We start from the raw sequence: 18,296 nt of genomic DNA, 5'->3' as shown, positions 1-18,296 counted from the left end.
GGGAGGGAGGAGGAGAGGGGGAGGGGAGGAGAGGGGGAGGAGGAGGGGGCTCTCCAGGGGCACCCCGAGAGAGGGTGACAGGGGTTGTGTGTACAGAGCTGGACTTTGCACAGCCTGCCCAGCATGTGTGTGGGGGAGGTGGGGAGGTAGGCAAAGGAGCACAGGGCACAGTCAGCTTTCAGACCCCTGTGTGGGGGCATGGCCCACACTCTAGGGGTTAGAACCACACATACGTTTTCTTAAATGGTTGTACTATAATCAGAAAAAACCCTAATGCAATGCTGTTATAGCAATCTTATCTTCCTTTGATGTTCCATAAAAGGAAGGTGAAAAGTGGATTCTTTATTGGATATAACACAGTCAGCCTTGGGGCAGGCCTTTCCCAGTGATATGTCTGCTGCAATGTTTCCAAGCACAGATTTGCTGTCCCAAGATGGATTTCCTACTTCTTTCAGAGGGACTAACAAGCACAAAGTGTACCCGTGCCTTGCCTTCTACATTTCATGTGAAATACGCACACGTGCCAGTTAAACCCAGGAGCCTCACGTAAGCTTTATGAAATATGTCCCTCACCCAGGGCTGGCTTGATATATTTTATTTTTGATAAAAGGAGACGAGGAGGGGATCGAACCCTACATTGGACCTGAATTCCCCGTCACCCCACAACCAAGGAAGGCTTAGGGGTAGCAGAGAGGGGGTGAGAAAACGAATGATCTGGGCTATAAGGTCTCAGGCAGGTGGCTAGAAGTCCTGCGGCACAGTAAGACAAGGAGGTAAGGGGATTTCAGTTCCTAAAATCACCTTCAAACACTAACATTCCAATTCAATGATCAACATTTTAAAAGAGCCAGGCAGTAGCTTAATAGTGATGTGATTTCCAGTGCAGTGATACCCAGTAGTTGCAGCAATGATCAAATGACACAAGCATCCACTGACCACTTACTGTGTGCCAGGCACTGTCCTAAGCGCTTTCCATTAACGCACTCAATCATGGCCACAACCTTCAGCAGTGGGGCTGTGTGCCTCCATTCTACAAAGGATGAGACTGGGGTGGAGGGGAGCAAATCTGGCCACCCCGAAAATGTGTCTCATTGGCATGAGGATTAATTTAGGCTGATTATTTTTAAGGCCCAGAAAGACTCAGGAAGAATCTTTGACCTCCCCTCTCACTGCCTAAGGAATGTAGACAGAGGACCTGTTCCAGGAAGGGAGCTGTCACCAGAGATAAACACAGTATGAACTAGCTGAGTATATGGGGGGAACCTCGCAAAGTCCATTTGTTAAAACTCCTCTCTGTGTCCCATTATCTCTGCATGGCCCAGCAAACATTTGTTTACCAAACATTATTTTCCAGCTCCATGTCAACTGCCTTCTTCCCCTTACAGGTTCCAAACCACTACCCCCAACATCCTCTTTTGTCTTTAACTGAAGATGGTATTTAAGGTGAGGGCTTCAGCCATCTGGGGGAGTTAGTTACTCGGTTTTCCTGGATCTCTCCCATGTATACACGTAATTAAATTTTTGTTTGATTTTCTTCTGGTAATCTGTCTCATGTCAACTTAACTCTTGGACCAGCCAGAAGAACCCAGAAGGGTGGAGGAAAATCTCTTCCTCCCCAACAAGGGCACAGAAGGGTCACATGCCATAACTTGCCAAGTCACATAGCTGGTAGGTGAGGGAGCTGGGATGCGAACCTGGCAGTTCTGACCCCAGTCCGGCTCTTAACTGTTAGGCTGCTACTGCCATTTCATGCATTTGAATCACCGCTGTTTATCTTTATCAACAGAAGGCAACATCCTAAAATAAAGGAGTGACATGCCATAGCCCTGGAATTCCCCACCAAAGAAGCCCCTTTGTGTGACCTGCTCTCAATCCATTGGTGGAGGGTGGAGCAGTGACCGGGAAGCAGAAGATCTGGTTCTTGGCCATCTTCCTTCTCACTCACCTCTTGGCCTTGGTCAAGTCTCTGAGCAATTCTACCAGCCTGAGGACTCCCAGGTTGTCTTTAGGTTCAAATAAACCTAAGCTTACAATGGAAGAGAGTATGGAGCTGTTTTTGCCCCAGTTCACTTTACTGATAAGAGTAAGATCAGAGAGATTACACAACTTCCTAAACTGGCAGAGTGAACAGCACCCAATACGCAAAAAGACTTTGACAACTAACCTGTAATAACCAATTATTATTACATGGTCCTACCACAAAGACCTGATCTAAACTTCCACTGCCTACGAGGAATTTAATTTCACATCCAGACTATGAAAAGCCCATGGTTACCCCTTAGACTGAGTCTTAAGGAACTACCACTTTTACAAGCAAAAAGATGGTTGAATATTGGCAATTCCATGCAGTTTGACCTAAACACAGACTTTTCTCAATCAAACCTCCCTCTCCCAACCACCATAGGGGAAAAAGCTGGTTTTCTGGGATGACAGGACCAGGGCTGTGCAGGCAGCTGCCAACAAAGAACAATGGCTTGATGATCCAGGAGCCACCACAAATCCTGAGGTTAAAGATTAACAGAAAGGGCTTCAGGGAGTTTATTACGGATAAGCACACCACAAAACCCAAAACAAAACACCCTCCACCCCTAACCAGTTAATCTCTCATGTTTAAAAAAAAAAAAATTAGTTTTGCTAGTGAATCAAGAGTGATTCTTGGCAAGAGCCTATTTTCCTTAATTTCTGCGGCTAAATTATCTGGTGGAGCCAGCATGTGTGTCGACCGATGCTGTTTACTTGTATTAAATCAGTTCTTTAAAAAATCCCAATGGGGGCTTCCCTGGTGGCACAGTGGTTAAGAGTCCGCCTGCCGATGCAGGGGACACGGGTTCGTGCCCCGGTCTGGGAAGATCCCACATGCCGCGGAGCAGCTGGGCTCGTGAGCCATGGCCGCTGAGCCTGCGCGTCCGGAGCCTGTGCTCCGCAACGGAAGAGGCCACAACAGTGAGAGGCCCGCGTACAGCAAAAAAAAAAAAAAAAAAAAAAAAAAAAAAAAAAATCCCAATGGTACTAAGTGACTATGTAATATTCACAGTCCAAAAAAAGTCTATTGAATGAAGCCTCATTCAGTTACAAACATAGAGGTAACGGTAAGTCCAAAAATACATATATATATTCTATTATTGCTAAATCATTATGCAAATTTAAGACAGTGGAGTTTTTTTGTCTTGGTTTTATTATTGGTTTGTTTTTTATCACACCATCACCACCATCAGGCCTGGCTAAAATGACAGGAGCATTGGAAGTACTGTTTAGATTCCTTCAGCTCAAAAGGAAGTTTCAAAATTTCAACCCCTAGGGCCAGCAATTAAAGTTATTTTTCAAAGAGAAACAGAGAAGTAAATGAGATTAATAATTTCTTCCGTGGAAGTCTACAATTTAATCCTAAATTGTAGATCCTAAACTGAAAATGATGTCTGTAGCTATCTGGATTAAATAAAAAAAAAGATTACCATTTTCAGAAAAGTAGATTGAGGGAAAAATTTAACATGCGATCCAAATGTAGGCTGCAGGGGGAAGTGTCAGAGGCCAACTCCTGACATTTCTTGAACTGACCAAAACACGCTGCTGTCCCCCAGGGCTTGTGCCCTCAGTGTGCTGCTGGGTTGTCCCTCCCCTAGGTTGTTCCACCCCTGAGGTGGAACTGCCTTCTGACAAGAGACTTCGGAACCTCAATAACCACATTCCCACAGAGCAACTCCGAGACAGGCTTGCCTGTGGAATTCCTCTAGAAAGTAGAGCAGCACGGTGGAGTCTCAGAATGTCGCATTATTTTCCATAGAACTCTTTGTTCCACACTCAAGTCCTTTTCTTTTTCTATTGTTCAGGTGTGGAATTTCTAGCATTCAAAGCTGTCTTTTTGGGAATTTGTCTTCGTTCCTCAGAAGTGTACTGTAAACCTCCCGTTACCTTCTTAGAAACCAGCCTTAGAGATCAAGGCTTAAGCTCCACTGGTTTGTTTAATGCTTCGAGGCTGGTACCATCTTGCGAAGTACTAAACTCTTTTAAAGACTCCCCAGTGGGGGGTAGATGCCCAAGCCCACAGCCTGTAATGGGAGGGCCAGAATAATGAGACCTGTCCCGTACGGGTAGTGGGGACAGGTGGTTGCTCAGTATGGTGGGGGGTGGAAGTTCTCCACAGCAGACAACCAGTTCTCCTCCCTACTAAGTATTGTATTTTGACCTAATTGCCAGAAAGTATGCTATGTAGAAAGAAGTTTGCCTGCCTTTAGAGCTAAGCCTGCTGCTGTTCCCACAGGGATGCTATAATTACATACACACATTTGGGCACCCCACGCTAACTGACCCTCTTCCTTGTGCTAGTGCCGGGTGAAACGGCAGCACTGCCGTGTAGATACAACTTAAGCAGGCTGTTTACTCTTAAGTATGCTATCAGTTTCCAGGTGGTACATCCCTGACGCGAGCTTCAGGTATACATGGCCACCAGGTGGCTAGAAGGATAGGAACTCTTCTTTGCTGGTGCTTCATGAGGTGCAGGGCAATAGGTAAAAGGGAAAAGGGAGCCTGAATTCTAGCCCTGTCTCTGCATCTTCTTGGGCAAGTCATTTTACTTCTTTGCTCTCAGTTTTCTCATCTGTAAAATGGCCCTAGTGTCATCTGTCTTATTAGCCCTGAAAAGAGGGTGTATGTGAAATTATTAATCTATAATTTAGGACATAATCATTATCATCTTCATCATCATTGTTGGCGGGCTAGATTGAGGACAGCCTTAAATGTTAGATAGAGGGCAGTAGGCAGTGATTCTCAGTCCAAACGTCCTCCCATTGGGCAGCTCAGTACAGCAGTCACTAGCAGGACTCTAGCCAGATGGCCTGGGTTCCAATCCCAGCACTGCCGGTTATCAGCCGAGTGGCCCTGTGGAACTTAAATGAACCTCTCTCTGCATCAATTCCTCCTCTCTACGTTCGGGATAATAGTAGCACCTATGTCACAGGGTTTTTGTGAGAATTTAGAGCTAATTTACAAGTAAAGTTTAGACACATAGTAAATGCCATATAAATATTTGCTATTACTTTTCTATGTATTCTGAATTCAATTAACACGATTATATAAAGCATGAGTTATTTTCAGTAGGTTTTAAATTCTGAGATAAAGAACCTTGCCATTCAAAATCTTTCCTGAGGGACTTCCCTGGCAGTCCAGTGGTTAAGACTTTGCCTTCCAATGCAGGGGGCGCGGGTTCAACCCCTGGTCTGGGAGTTAAGATCCTACAAGCCTTGTGACCAAAAAACTAAAACATAATACAGAAGCAGTATTGTAACAAATTCAATAAAGACTTAAAAAATGGTCCACATCAAAAAAAAAAAACAACCCAAAATACAAAAAACAGAAGTCTTTCCTGAATGCTTCTTTTCCACTCTCATCTGCTGTATGCTTGGGATTTAAGAAAAAATAAATTTGTTAGGGAAGTAAATCATCTGCCAAAATAAAAGAAGCCAATAGCCACTCTCTCTAGTGTTTCCCTTGTGAATACAGACTTTATAACATGGGAATTCGAAAAAGGTGGCAGCTTATTTCTTTGCTCTAATGAATGAGGAAGCAGCTCAAAGCATGGGACTGAGAAGCAAAAGGGACAGCCAAGGAGGTGGGGTGACCAGCCCTGGAAAAACCAAGACTAAGTCTGGGTGTCAGGAGAACTTCAGTGGTCCTCTGGGCTCAGCTCTCTGTGCAGGAGGCCCCAGCACACGATGCCTGAGATGCGGTCATCCAGCTACTGTGTAACATTGCCAGCCACAGGGAGCTCACTACCTCACAAGGCAACTTGATCTATTTCTGTGAGGCTCAAATTATTAGAAGTTTGTTCCTTATACTGTGTGGCCTCATAATGTCCAAACCTGGGCCTTAGCTTTGCCCTCTGAAGTCACCCAGAGTAAGTATAAATGATCACTTCCTAAGAGAATTTTTCTAGTATTTGAATATGATAGTGAATTTTCTCATAACTTCTCTCTTTCAGAACACACATGCTCTGTTCTTCTGGTTTTGGACCTTTACGTGTAATGGGCAAGAATTCCAAGAACAGGTTTAAACAACCTGACCAAAGATGGCAGTTTGCTGGTCCTTACCGATTGAGGAAAGCATTTCCAAAGCGACTAAGCTTTCGAAATGGCTTCTTGGGGTCCACGACTAAAGCGTTCCCTGGGGTGCTGCCCTCAGTCTCCCCATACATCACGGCGATGAAGGAGTCGGTGGTGGGCTCTGGACCAATCCTCATGCCTGGGAAATCTTGCTCCAGTAAGTATCTGGGAGAGGGGGAAAAGAAAAGAAACTTAGCATGTGGTCACAAAGCAAGAGGACAGAAAGCTTCCTGGGGCTACCAATTTGTAACATAATCATTTGAAAACCTAGAATATAACCCCCAAGAAAAAGAGAATGATTGGCATTGTACTCTTTTGCTAATAATGAATTTTCAAAGCTTAGAATCTACAGACCTATTTTTTCCCCCAGTGTAAGGAGCCTAGTGAAAGAGGCAGACATCTTGCAGACCTGCTGGGCCTTCTCAAAGTGGCCCTTAGCTCAGCACAGCCATCCCCGGTCACGGTTCCATTGGCACAATAGATACTACCTCAGAGAGGAGTACTCAGCCAGCTCCTATGCATCCTGGAAGACCCTGCTCAGGCCCACCTCCTTTAGGGAAGCGTCCCCGTCCCTCTAGCATGTTGGGGACACCTGCTCTGTGGGCCCCAGGCACCCTGAGCCTGTGGCCATCGTGGTGCTCACTGTGGGTGCTGCACTTCTCTGTTTGTGGGCCTTGAAGACAGGCCCATATCTATGGCCAGATGTATATTCCCAGGACCCAGCACTATGCCTGCCCACAAAGGGCACCCAGTGTAGTGAATGAAATGATGAACCATCTCCTTCCTGATCACTGGCAGTCAGTGTGGCCCCAAAAGCCTCCCTTGGGCATTTTACAGCTCCCTTGGGATCCTGGAAGTCATGACCATGGAAGATGATTGCCAAAGAATTGAGCAGCAATGCAGACTGCTAAGGGGAGGGCTCGGATTAGATATTACCAGGGTCATCCCTAGCTTTCTGTGCAAATTGGAAAAAGATGCCCCTTCCTCTAGGCAGACCCAGCCCTGTGCCAGGGCTCACAGCTTAGCGAGCAGGACTCTCGCTGGATTTTACCCCCATATGCCCCGTTGCCCAGGTGCCCTCGTGCAGTTTGTTTAACCTGCACACAGGCCCTAGCAGATGTCACTGAGCATGTTCATCCAGGGGGCTGAGGAGACCAACTGATGCGCTACAGGGCATAGGACTGGCTCAGTGGCATGGCTGGCGTGGGGCAAGGGAGCCAGAGGTAGAGCTATGGGGAAAGTCTGCTCTCTGTGGGAAATGGCTGTGTCCTAACATAGCTCCCCCCTACCTCCACCAGCACATCATTTAGCTGAAGCCAGTCAGAGCCCCTCCCTTCCTCCCCACCAAGATTTCCTTTCCAGGATGTAGGGACACACTTAGGTATATGTATGCCTATATGGATGGAATGGGATGGGGGATGCAAAGACAACTCCCTCCTTCCTTTGCAACCAAGGGGAACATAAGGAGGGAGTATTTTGGAATACTTTTCACTAATCACCAAGCAACAGGTGGAAACGCCAACACCTTCAGAGAACACTTGGCAGGGACAGTGAACGGCAACTGGGGGAGGGGGCGGTGGAAGAAAATGCCTGTTTGAGGTGACAGAGCTTTGTCCTTGCCCTGCCAGGGAGATGATCCTTCGCCCTGGGAGGAGGCTCAGGGCAGAAACATGCACAACTTTCTCCAACTCCCCATTCCTGCAGCTTACAGTCTGTTTGGTCCTGAACCATTTCTTTTGTTTCTAAAATGTCTTGACTGATCAAATTGAAGCCCAGAACCTATGATTTTATTTCCAGGGTTAGAGGGAAAGAATGAACTACCAACCATCCAACACCATTTTGCCATTTTTCTAAGAATAAGTTAAGCCACCCTTTAGACTCATTTTTTCTCTGTAAATAAAACTGAAATTGTTTAATACTCTTAGCAGGCTGTACTCTAAACGTTTGATCTTTTTATTTTTTAAATCTAAAGTTTCTACATTTCTATGAACTTGTAGAGCACCAGAATAGACACAGCATTTAAATATGTCCCTTAAATTTAGAGTAAATGTGAAACAAATCAGATAACAGCACCCAGCATTCACCAAGTACAGTCGACCCTTAAACAACATGGGTTTGAACTGCACAGGTCCACTTACATGTGGATTTTTTTTGGTAGTAAATACTACAGTACTACATGGTCCACAGGTGGTTGAATCTGTGGATGTGGAAGTACTGAGGATACAGAGGAAACGTGGGTATGGAGGGCTAACCATATGCTATATGTGGATTTTTGACTCCTCAGAGGGTTGGCACTCCTAACCTGTGTTGTTCAAAAGTCAACTGTTCTCATTATTTACCTGGTGTAGTACAATACTCTGGTGTAGTATACACTATCTACCTGGTGTATACTAACATTACCCCCATTTTACAGGTGGGAAAACTGAGGCACCAGAGAGGCTAAGCAACGTGCCCAAGGTCACACAGTAAGTGTTTCAGTGGAGATGGAATGCAGGCAGTCAGACAGGTCTTGTGCTGTCTCCAGATATATTTAAACCTGGGCTTCAGTTGGTAGTTTGTTCAGAGATGAGGCGCCCAAGGGGAGTTTCAGGGTGCCTCCATAAGGCACTATGGCCCAATTATTTCCTCCAAAGTGAGGGAAAAGAGCTCTCCAAACCGTCCTCCTGCATGGTCGCTGGGCTGCCCTAACAACAAGGGGCCAGCTCTCCCCATTCTCCCTGGAGAAAAGCTGGGGAGAGAAGATGCTATTTTTCAAAACATATTGAAACTTAATTTTTTAAAAATCTCAAAACTTTTTCAGGCACCTAGTAAATATTCTTAGGAGCAGAAAGGTTCATGTTTATAATCTCTTATGAAATTCCACACAAATCTTAGAAATACTGATAAAAGCTACAGTGATAGCATCACACATTTTGTGAAACTCCAGCACTTACAGAGCGTATGCAGAATGTGTGGATTTCACATACACATATGAATTTAGAAATTTAAGTTTTACAGCCACTCTGAGATCTTAAGTCTGAAACCATTCAACAGCAAAGCTAGAAGTCAAGTCCAGATCACTCCCATCCCATGTGCAGTTAGATTTCCACACCCCATCGCCTGGATGAGGCAGTGCCAGGAGGCCTGTGGGAGACACCGAGGAAGGGGGACAACTGGGGAGATGTCAGCAGCCAATGTCACCAGGCTTCCTGCAGCGCACGACTCACAAAAAGGTTAGGTCCAAGTGTTGGTTTGAAACCTGACAGGCGCTTTCCCATAGAGTCAACGTTAACAGCAGTGGCTGGCTTGCCAAGATAGCCAAAAAAGGGGCTTGTTGCTGGTCAAACTCATGAGTGGCCATGCAGGACTGGGAGCCTGGAGCTTCTTCCTCCTGGCCGGAGGCTTTTATACCAGGCTCAGCCCCATAGCCTTGGGGTCCCACATAGCGCCCAGCTTCTGGGACCCCGAGTAGGACCTGTCAGATACATGAGTTAATACATGACACTCTCAGCTGATTGCCCAGAAGAGTCTTTACATTGGGGGATTGAGGGACTTGCCTGGCGGACCAGTGGTTAGGACTTAGCGCTTTCACTGCCAGGGCCCAGGTTCAGCCTCTGTTCGGGGAACTAAGATCCCACAAGCTGCATGGAGTAGCCAAAAAGACACCCTCCCCAAACGGAAAACAAATGCATTGCTACGCTGGGGGATTGTGAAACTCAGATATACTTCAGTCACACCCCTGGGCAGGCAGGCATGTGTCACATGCGGTGAGGGAACTAAGAACAGCCAGGACACAGAGTATCTGATGTGAACAAAGTGAGAATGAAGAGATGAGGTTCAAACCCAGCAACCTTGAAAGGAAGAGTCTGAGTGGATCCTGAGGTGGGATGCACCGAAACGGGTTACCCACCCAGCCACATGCACGACACTGATCAACTGTGATACTACTTTTTTTTTTTTGGACACCTCAGAGGCTTTCCCAAAGCTACAAGTTCCAGAGACTTTGTGGTGTTATCTGCAGTAACAGGAATTCAAAGGAACAAGAAAAGACTCCCCTACAGTTCAGAGCCGGCGAGCCCACTGCACCAGCATCCCGTGGGTTTTGTCCCCGGGTCCACCTCACTCTCCTTTTCCTGTGTTCTCAGAGAGGGCTGCTAACTCCAGTGGTGACTGCTCCCAAGAGTCTCCAGCCAAGTCATCAATGAAAAAAGGGGCAGACATTTGGACTCTAAGCAGCTGGACAGAGTGGGTGGTGGGACCTGACACTGCTTTGTCCCTGTTTGCTGAGGGCCACGGTTCGGTTGCATCCAAGTGGCTCCTGTGCTCAGCCCAGGTCAAGGAGCTGCTTTCATGCAAGGCTATATGTAGACAGCGTCTTTCTTCTTCCACTGCTTAGGTTAGAAAATTTCTTTTTGACTTCATAGAAAAAATTGTCATTTGTGATGGGACCTAATGAAACTTAAAAGCTTTTGCACAGCTAAGGAAACCATAAACAAGACGAAAAGACAACCCTCAGAACGGGAGAAAGTATTTGCAAACGAAGCAACTGACAAAGGATTAATCTCCAAAATATACAAGCAGCTCATGCAGCTCAATATCAAAAAAACAAACAACCCAATCCAAAAATAGGCAGAAGACCTAGACACTTCTCCAAAGAAGATACTTAACACACCATTGTAAAGCAATTATACTCCAATAAAGATGCTAAAAAGAAAATTGTCATTTGTGACAGGGGAAGAACAAATATCTTCAAGACCACGAAAAGTCCCTCAACATACCCAAACACCATCCTCTCAAAGACGAGCTTAAGCATAACTAAAAAACAAGTAAACAAACAAACTAGAAGAGGCACATTACTCAATGATAGACATCCAAAATTCCAGCTGCAAACCTCGTCTCCCCTGGGTATTCACCCATGCATTCTGTCTGGGTTTTGTCTGTCACACTTGTGCTTGAAATAATGGAAAAGGCATTAATTATTTTAGTAATATACCTAACGTTTGAGAACTTGTTATGTACTAAAGTCTTTATATGAATAAACTTATTTAATCCTAAGTTCCTTATGGGGTAGGTACTATTTTTACCCCCCATTTTACAGATGAGAAAACAAAGGTTCGAATAGATTAAATCGTTTATTAGAACCTAGGATTTCTATTAGTCCTGTGAGAGCACTACCTGCCCTAAATCAGAGCTTAAGAGGCTATCAACCTCCAACAGGCCTGTTTACAGGAACGGGTTTTGTGAGTCATAACAAATATACAAATCTAAGACTTTTTAGTTGGTATTCAATCATTAAGTAAGCGCTCTAAAAAGCAATATGGCACATCTATCTGGGGTGTTTTATGAGCATTATTCTTTAAATTCTCAAGCCAGAAATGAGAAAGAGAAATGGCTTGTGTAATGCTAAATGAGATTTAAAAATATTTGTGCATACAATGGCATCTGTGCAGAGAGTTTAGAGGTTTAATTCATTGCTGTGGTTTGGGACATTTTTTAAAAGAGCATTTAACTCTAACGGTCATTTTGTTCCTTTGAGCATTACTAGGGTTTTAAACCACAGAGCTAGGGTTTTAAACCACAGAGTTGTGAAAAAAATATCTGAAGTATACAACTTTTGAGTTCAGCAAGAGAAACAGTTTTATTTCCTGATTTTTAAATCCAGGGCTATGAGTTTAAATACATTTCAATTTATAATGTGTTGGAAGGTTTTACATAATGTATTTTTGATTGATAATACCTGACCCACCATTTCACTAGGAAAGGGACTGGAAAGCAAGTGTTAGTCTTTCAACTCCGATTTGTCCTAAATCTGGAAATGATGTTTTTTAAGCAGTTTCTTTTGTTTATCCTCATGTTTAATACCAAGAAATGGAAATGTCAGAAGAATCAAACATTTATTATCACAAGTCTTATAAAAATGGTCCAGAATCTATAATTATTTCCTAGCAATGAGTACCACCACCACCACCACCACCGCTTGTAGACACCACCAAACAACAGATTATGATGAATACTAATAATAATGATAATAATCTTACAAACAACAGTTTATAAGGCATTTCACACATAGGCTTTATCCTTTCACCCTCCCTGTTGCTGGAGCAGGTATTTTTATCCCTAGCTTATAGAAGAGAAAACTGCGCTTATGACAAGTTAAGCAGCTTGCACAGGACCACATTAATACAGGACAATGACTAATTTGAACATTTTGATATGCTTCCATCCAGTCATTTTCTGCAGGTATAAGTTTTTCTTTATAAAATTGGAATCAAAGCATTTAAACAACTTTGCATCTAGACTTTTCACCATTAGTTTCTCCTCACACCACTAAAAATTATTTGAAAACACAAGTTTTAATGGCTGCATACTATTCTGAGGTGAGTTTGCATCAGTTTAGCCTGCCATTTCCTTTCTGTTGGCATTGAAATAGCTTCCCGTTTCTTGCTATTAAAAATAATGCTGATAGGGCTTCCCTGGTGGCACAGTGGTTGAGAGCCTGCCTGCCGATGCAGGGGACACGGGTTCGTGCCCCGGTCCGGGAAGATCCCACATGCCGCGGAGTGGCTGGGCCCGTGAGCCATGGCCGCTGAGCCTGCGCGTCTGGAGCCTGTGCTCCGCAATGGGAGAGGCCACAACAGTGAGAGGCCCGCGCCCCGCCAAAAAAAAAAAAAAAAAAAAAAAAATGCTGATAGAAAACAAACTTATGGTTACCAAAGGGGAAAGGGCAGGGGGAGGGTAAATTGGGAGCCTGGGATTAACAGATACACACTACTATATATAAAATAGATAAGGACCTACAGTACAGCACAGGGAACTACAGTCCATATCTTGTACTAACCCATAATGGAAAAGAATCTGGAAAAGAATTTATATATATATATATATATATATCTATCTGAATCACTTTGCTGTACACTAGAAACTAACACAACATTCTACATCAATTATACTTCAAATAAATAAATAATGCTGAGATAAATATCTCTGAGGAAGCATCTACTTTAAAAAGTTTTTAGCTTATTTATTTTTATTGAATTATAGTTGATTTACAACATTATATTAGTTTCAGGTGTGCAGCACAGTGATCTAGTATTTTTACATATTATATTCCATTAAAAGTTATTACAAGATTACTTTAAATATTTAATCTTCTTTGAGTTATTGAAAAACTAAGTCAGGCCAAGCTTCACTTCCATTTTAAAACTCTATGTCTTCCTTAAATGTGAAACCTAACTTCTCTTTTCATTTTTGTTTTCCCTTAGTTAAATCATTGACATATTATCACCAGGACTGTTTGTTCAGATGACATCATCCTTGTAACTGCTCTACGTACTAAGGGAGTGGACCAAGAAAAACTGGAATGGCCTGTTGGACCAAGTATTTGGAACTTGCTAGGTAAAGCCTTTCATACCTCTATTTTTCCAGCTATGAGTGGAATTTAAACTACTTCAGGCTGGGATATGCTGAAGGCACAGTGCTGTCTAACCTATGTCATCATCTGGAGCTGCTCCTCTCCACCTTCCCTGCTGCTCTGGAAGGAGGGTGGAAGAAAGGGAAAGGAAGGAGAGGAGAACAAAGGGAGAGGAAGTTTACAGGAATCAAAAGCAGCATACTTCTGTGGGCAGGCCCCGCACCTGCAAACCTGCTATCAAGGGGAAATGGCCAGCACATGCTGAGGAAAGAGACAGCAAGCATCCAAACCAAAAACAGCCCTCCCGCAAAAATATATTAACCCCCCACAAGCTATTCAGGGATGCTTCCTCATATAAATAGCCTTCCAAGACTACGGTAAACAATTGTTTCTCCTAAACTCACAGAGTAAGAGAAATAAAAGCAAAATGAAGAAGCAGAGGAACCACACCCAGTTAAAAGACCAAGAGATGGGCTTCCCTGGTGGCGCAGTGGTTGAGGGTCCGCCTGCCGATGCAGGGGACACGGGTTCGTGCCCCGGTCCGGGAAGATCCCACATGCCGTGGAGCGGCTGGGCCCGTGAGCCATGGCCGCTGAGCCTGCGCGTCCAGAGCCTGTGCCCCGCAACGGGAGAGGCCACAACAGTGAGAGGCCGGCGTACCGAAAAAAAAACAAAAACAAAAACAAAAGACCAAGAGAATTCCCCTGAAGGAACAAACAATGAAACGGACCTCTTCAGTCTAATAGACACGGAGTTCAAAAAGGAAGCAATGAAAATACTGAAGGAATTAAGAAAGGCTATCGACAAAAATGCAGATTACTGTAAAAAGGAACTAGAAACTAAAAGGAGGAGCCAAGAAAAATTAGAAAATTAATTTGCTGTGATGAAAGCTGAGCTAAAGGCATTGAATAGCAGAATGAATAATGCAGAAGAAAGGACAAGTGATCTGGAAGATAGAATAATGGAAACTACCCAATCAAAACAGCAGACAAAAAGCAGAATTAAAAAAAGAAAATGAAAGCAATACAAGAGACCTATGGGCTAATATAAAGTGGGTCAGTCTATGCATAATAGAGATTCCAGAAGGAGAAGAAAGAGAAAAGGGGATTGAAAATGTATTTGAAGAAATTATGGCTGAAAATTTCCCAAATCTAAAGGAAACAGATATCCAGATACAGGAAGCACAGAGGGTCCCAAACAAGATGAACCCAAACAGACCTACACTAAGACATATTATAATAAAAATGGCAAAAATTAAAGATAAAGAGAGGATTCTAATGGCAGCAAGAGAAAAACAAAGAGTTAATTACAAGGGAACACCCATATGGCTATCAGCTGATTTCTCTACAGAAACACTGCAGGCCAGAAGGGAGTGGCAAAATATATTCAAAGTCTTGAAAGGGAAAAACATGTGACCTAGAATACTCTACCCAGCAAGATTATCATTTAAAATAGGAGGAGAAATAAAGAATTTCTCAGGCAAGCAAAAACTAAAAGAATACAGCAATACTAAACCTATCCTAAAAGAAATATTGAAAGGTCTTCTCTAAATAGAAAAGGAACAGAAAGATATAGGAAGGAGGAAATCACAACTGGAAAGTAAATCACTTAAATTAGCCAGTATATAGATCAAAAAGAAAGAAAAAAAAAACCTATTTGTGAAAGCGATGATAAACACAAAGAACATCAAAAGGATAAACATGAAGATGTAAAAAAGGACATCAAAATCATAAAATGTGGGGAAGGAGAGTAAGAAAATGCAGATTTTTTTTTTTTAAGCATATGTTTGAGCCCATATGACTACCAGTCTAAAGCAAGCAGATATAGGAAGGGGTTAACATACTTGAAAAACAGGGCAACTACAAATTGAAAACACACAATAGATTCACAAAAACCAAAAAGAAGAGAACACAACCATAAAATAAAAGGAAATAAACCACAAAAAGAAAAACAAAAAGAAAGGAACAAAGAAGAAACAATCAACTGGAAAACAAGGTTTCAAATGGCAATAAGTATGTGTGCATCAATAATTACCTTAAATGTCAATGGACTGAATGCTCCAATCAAAAGACATAAAATGGCAGACTGGATTAAAAATACAAGAGGCTACAATATGCTGCCTATAAGAGACCCACCCTAGGGCAAAAGGCACACATAGACTGAAAGTGAGGGGATGGAAAAAGATATTTCATGCAAATAGAAATGACAAGAAAACAGGAGTTGCAATACTCATATCAGAAAACAAAGACTTTAAAACAAAGGCTATAAAGAAAGATAAAGAAGGGCACTATGTATTGATAAAAAGATCAATACAAGAGGATTTTATACTCATCAACATATATGCACGTAATATAGGAGCACCCAAATACATAAAACAAATACTAACAGACATAAATTGATGGGAATACAGTAATAGTAGGAAACTTTAACACCTCACTCACATCAATGGACAGATCGTCTAGAAGAAAATCAATAAGGCAACAGAGATCCTAAATGATACAATAGAACAGTTAGACTTAATTGATATTTACAGCACATTACGTCCCAAAAAAACAGAATACACATTCTTTTCAAGTGCACACGGAACATTCTCTAGGACTGACCACATACTAAGGCACAAAACTAACCTCAATGAATTTAAGAGTACAGAAGTTATTTCAAGCATCTTCTCTGACCACAATGACCTGAAACTAGGAATCAACCATGGGAAAAGAAATGAGAAAAAAAACAACTACATGGAGACTGAACAACATGTTACTAAAAAAAAAATGGGTCAACGAAGAAATCAAAAAGGAAATTAAAAAAATACCTGAGACAAATGACAATGAAAACACAGCCATACAAAATCTATGGGATACTGCAAAAGCAGTTCTTAGAGGGAAGTTCATAGTGACACAGGCCTGCCTCACAAAAAGAAAAAAATCTCAAATAAACAACCTAAACTACCACCTAAAAGAATTAGAAAAAGAAGAACAAACAAAACCTAAAGTCAGCAGAAGGAAGGAAATAATAAAAATCACGGAAGAAATAAATAAAGTTGAGATTTAAAAAACAACAGAAAAAGCCAATAAACCAAGAGCTGGTTCTTTGAAAGGGTAAACGAAATTGCTAAACCTCTGGCCAGGCTCACCAAGAAAAGAGAGAGAACCCAAATAAACAAAGTAAGAAATGAAAAAGGAGAAATCTTAACTGATACCAGAGAAATACGAAACACCATAAGAGAATACCATGCACAATTATATGCCAACAATTTGACAGCCTAGAAGAAATGGACAACTTTCTAGAAATATACAACCCATCAAAAGGGAATCAAGAAGAAATAAATGATTTGAATGGACTGATCACTAAAAGTAAAATCGAATCTGTAATTAAAAAAAAAGCTCCCTACAAACAAAAGTCCAAGACCAGGGACTTCCCTGGTGGTGCAGAGGTTAATGATCCGCCTGCCAATACATGGGACATGGGTTCAAGCCCTGGTCCAGGAAGATCCCACATGCCGCAGAGCAACTAAGCCTGTGTGCCACAACTACTGGGCCTGTGCTCTAGAGCCCACGTGCCACAACTACTGAAGCCCATGTGCCTAGAGCCTATGCTCCACAACCAGAGAAGCCACCACAATAAGAAGCCCGCACACTGCAATGAAGAGTAGCCCCCACTCACCACAACTAGAGAAATCCTGTGTGTAGCAACGAAGACCCAACACAGCCAAAAATAAATAAATAAATTTATATTAAAAAAAAAAAGTCCAAGACCAGATGGCTTCATGAGCGAATTCTACCAAACACACAAAGAACTTATATTGATTATTTTCAAACTCTTCCAAAAGACTGAAGATGAGGGAACACTCTCAAAGACATTCTATGAAGCCACCATCACCATGATACCAAAACCAGACAAAGATAACACCAAAAAAGAAAATTACATGCCATTATCTTTGATGAATATAGATGCAAAAATTCTCAACAAAATATTAGCAAAACAAATCCAACAACACATAAAAAAGGTCATACACCACAACCAAGGTGGGATTCATCCCAAGTTCACAAGGATGGCTCAACATACACAAATCAATCAATGTGATACACCACATAAATAAAAGTCAAAAACCACATGATCATCTCAATAGATGCAGAAAAAGCATTTGAAAAAACTCAACATCGATTCATGATAAAAACTCTCACCAGGGCTTTCCTGCTGGCGCAGTGGTTGAGAGTCCGCCTGCCAATGCAGAGGACACGGGTTCGGGCCCTGGCCTGGGAAGATCCCACATGCCACGGAGCGGTTGGGCCCGTGAGCCATGGCCGCTGAGCCTGCGCGTCCGGAGCCTGTGCTCCGCAACGGGAGAGGCCACAGCAGTGAGAGGCCCGCGTACCACAAAAAAAAAAAAAAAAAAAAAAAACTCTCACCAAAGTGGGTAAAGAGGGAACACATCTCACATAATAAAAGCCATTTATGACAAACCCACAGCCAATATAATACTCAATGGTGAAAAGCCGAAAGTCTTCCCGCTAAAATCTGAAACAAGACAAGGATGCCCACCCTCACCACTTCTATTTGACATAGTATTGGGAGTCCTAGCCACACCAGTTAGACAAGAAAAAGAAATAAAAGGTATCCGAATTGGAAGGGAAGAGGTGAAATTGTCACTATATGCAGATGACATGATACTGTATATAGAAAACCCTAAGGACTCCACCCAAAAACTACTAGATCTAATAAATGAATTTAGCCAAGTAGCAGGATATACAAGATTAACATTCAGAAATTGATTGCATTTCTTTACACTAACAATGAAATATCAGAAAGGGAAT

The 18,296-nt window shown here is 42.7% G+C and overlaps 1 protein-coding gene across 1 annotated transcript in view; it reads right to left on the bottom strand.

Annotated features, from left to right (window-relative positions):
* EHD4 (EH domain containing 4) overlaps positions 1-18,296 on the bottom strand; it is an 85,105-nt gene that overhangs the window by 50,386 nt on the left and 16,423 nt on the right. The window contains exon 2 of the mRNA XM_024732631.1: positions 6,084-6,260. Coding sequence (XP_024588399.1) covers positions 6,084-6,260 — 177 coding nt within the window. The remainder of the gene's footprint in view (positions 1-6,083; positions 6,261-18,296) is intronic.

The sequence above is a fragment of the Neophocaena asiaeorientalis genome, unplaced genomic scaffold (genome assembly GCF_003031525.2).
Source record: "Neophocaena asiaeorientalis asiaeorientalis breed wild unplaced genomic scaffold, Neophocaena_asiaeorientalis_V1.1 scaffold119, whole genome shotgun sequence".
Lineage (NCBI taxonomy): Eukaryota > Metazoa > Chordata > Mammalia > Artiodactyla > Phocoenidae > Neophocaena > Neophocaena asiaeorientalis.
This window is presented reverse-complemented; position numbering and strand designations above follow the sequence as displayed.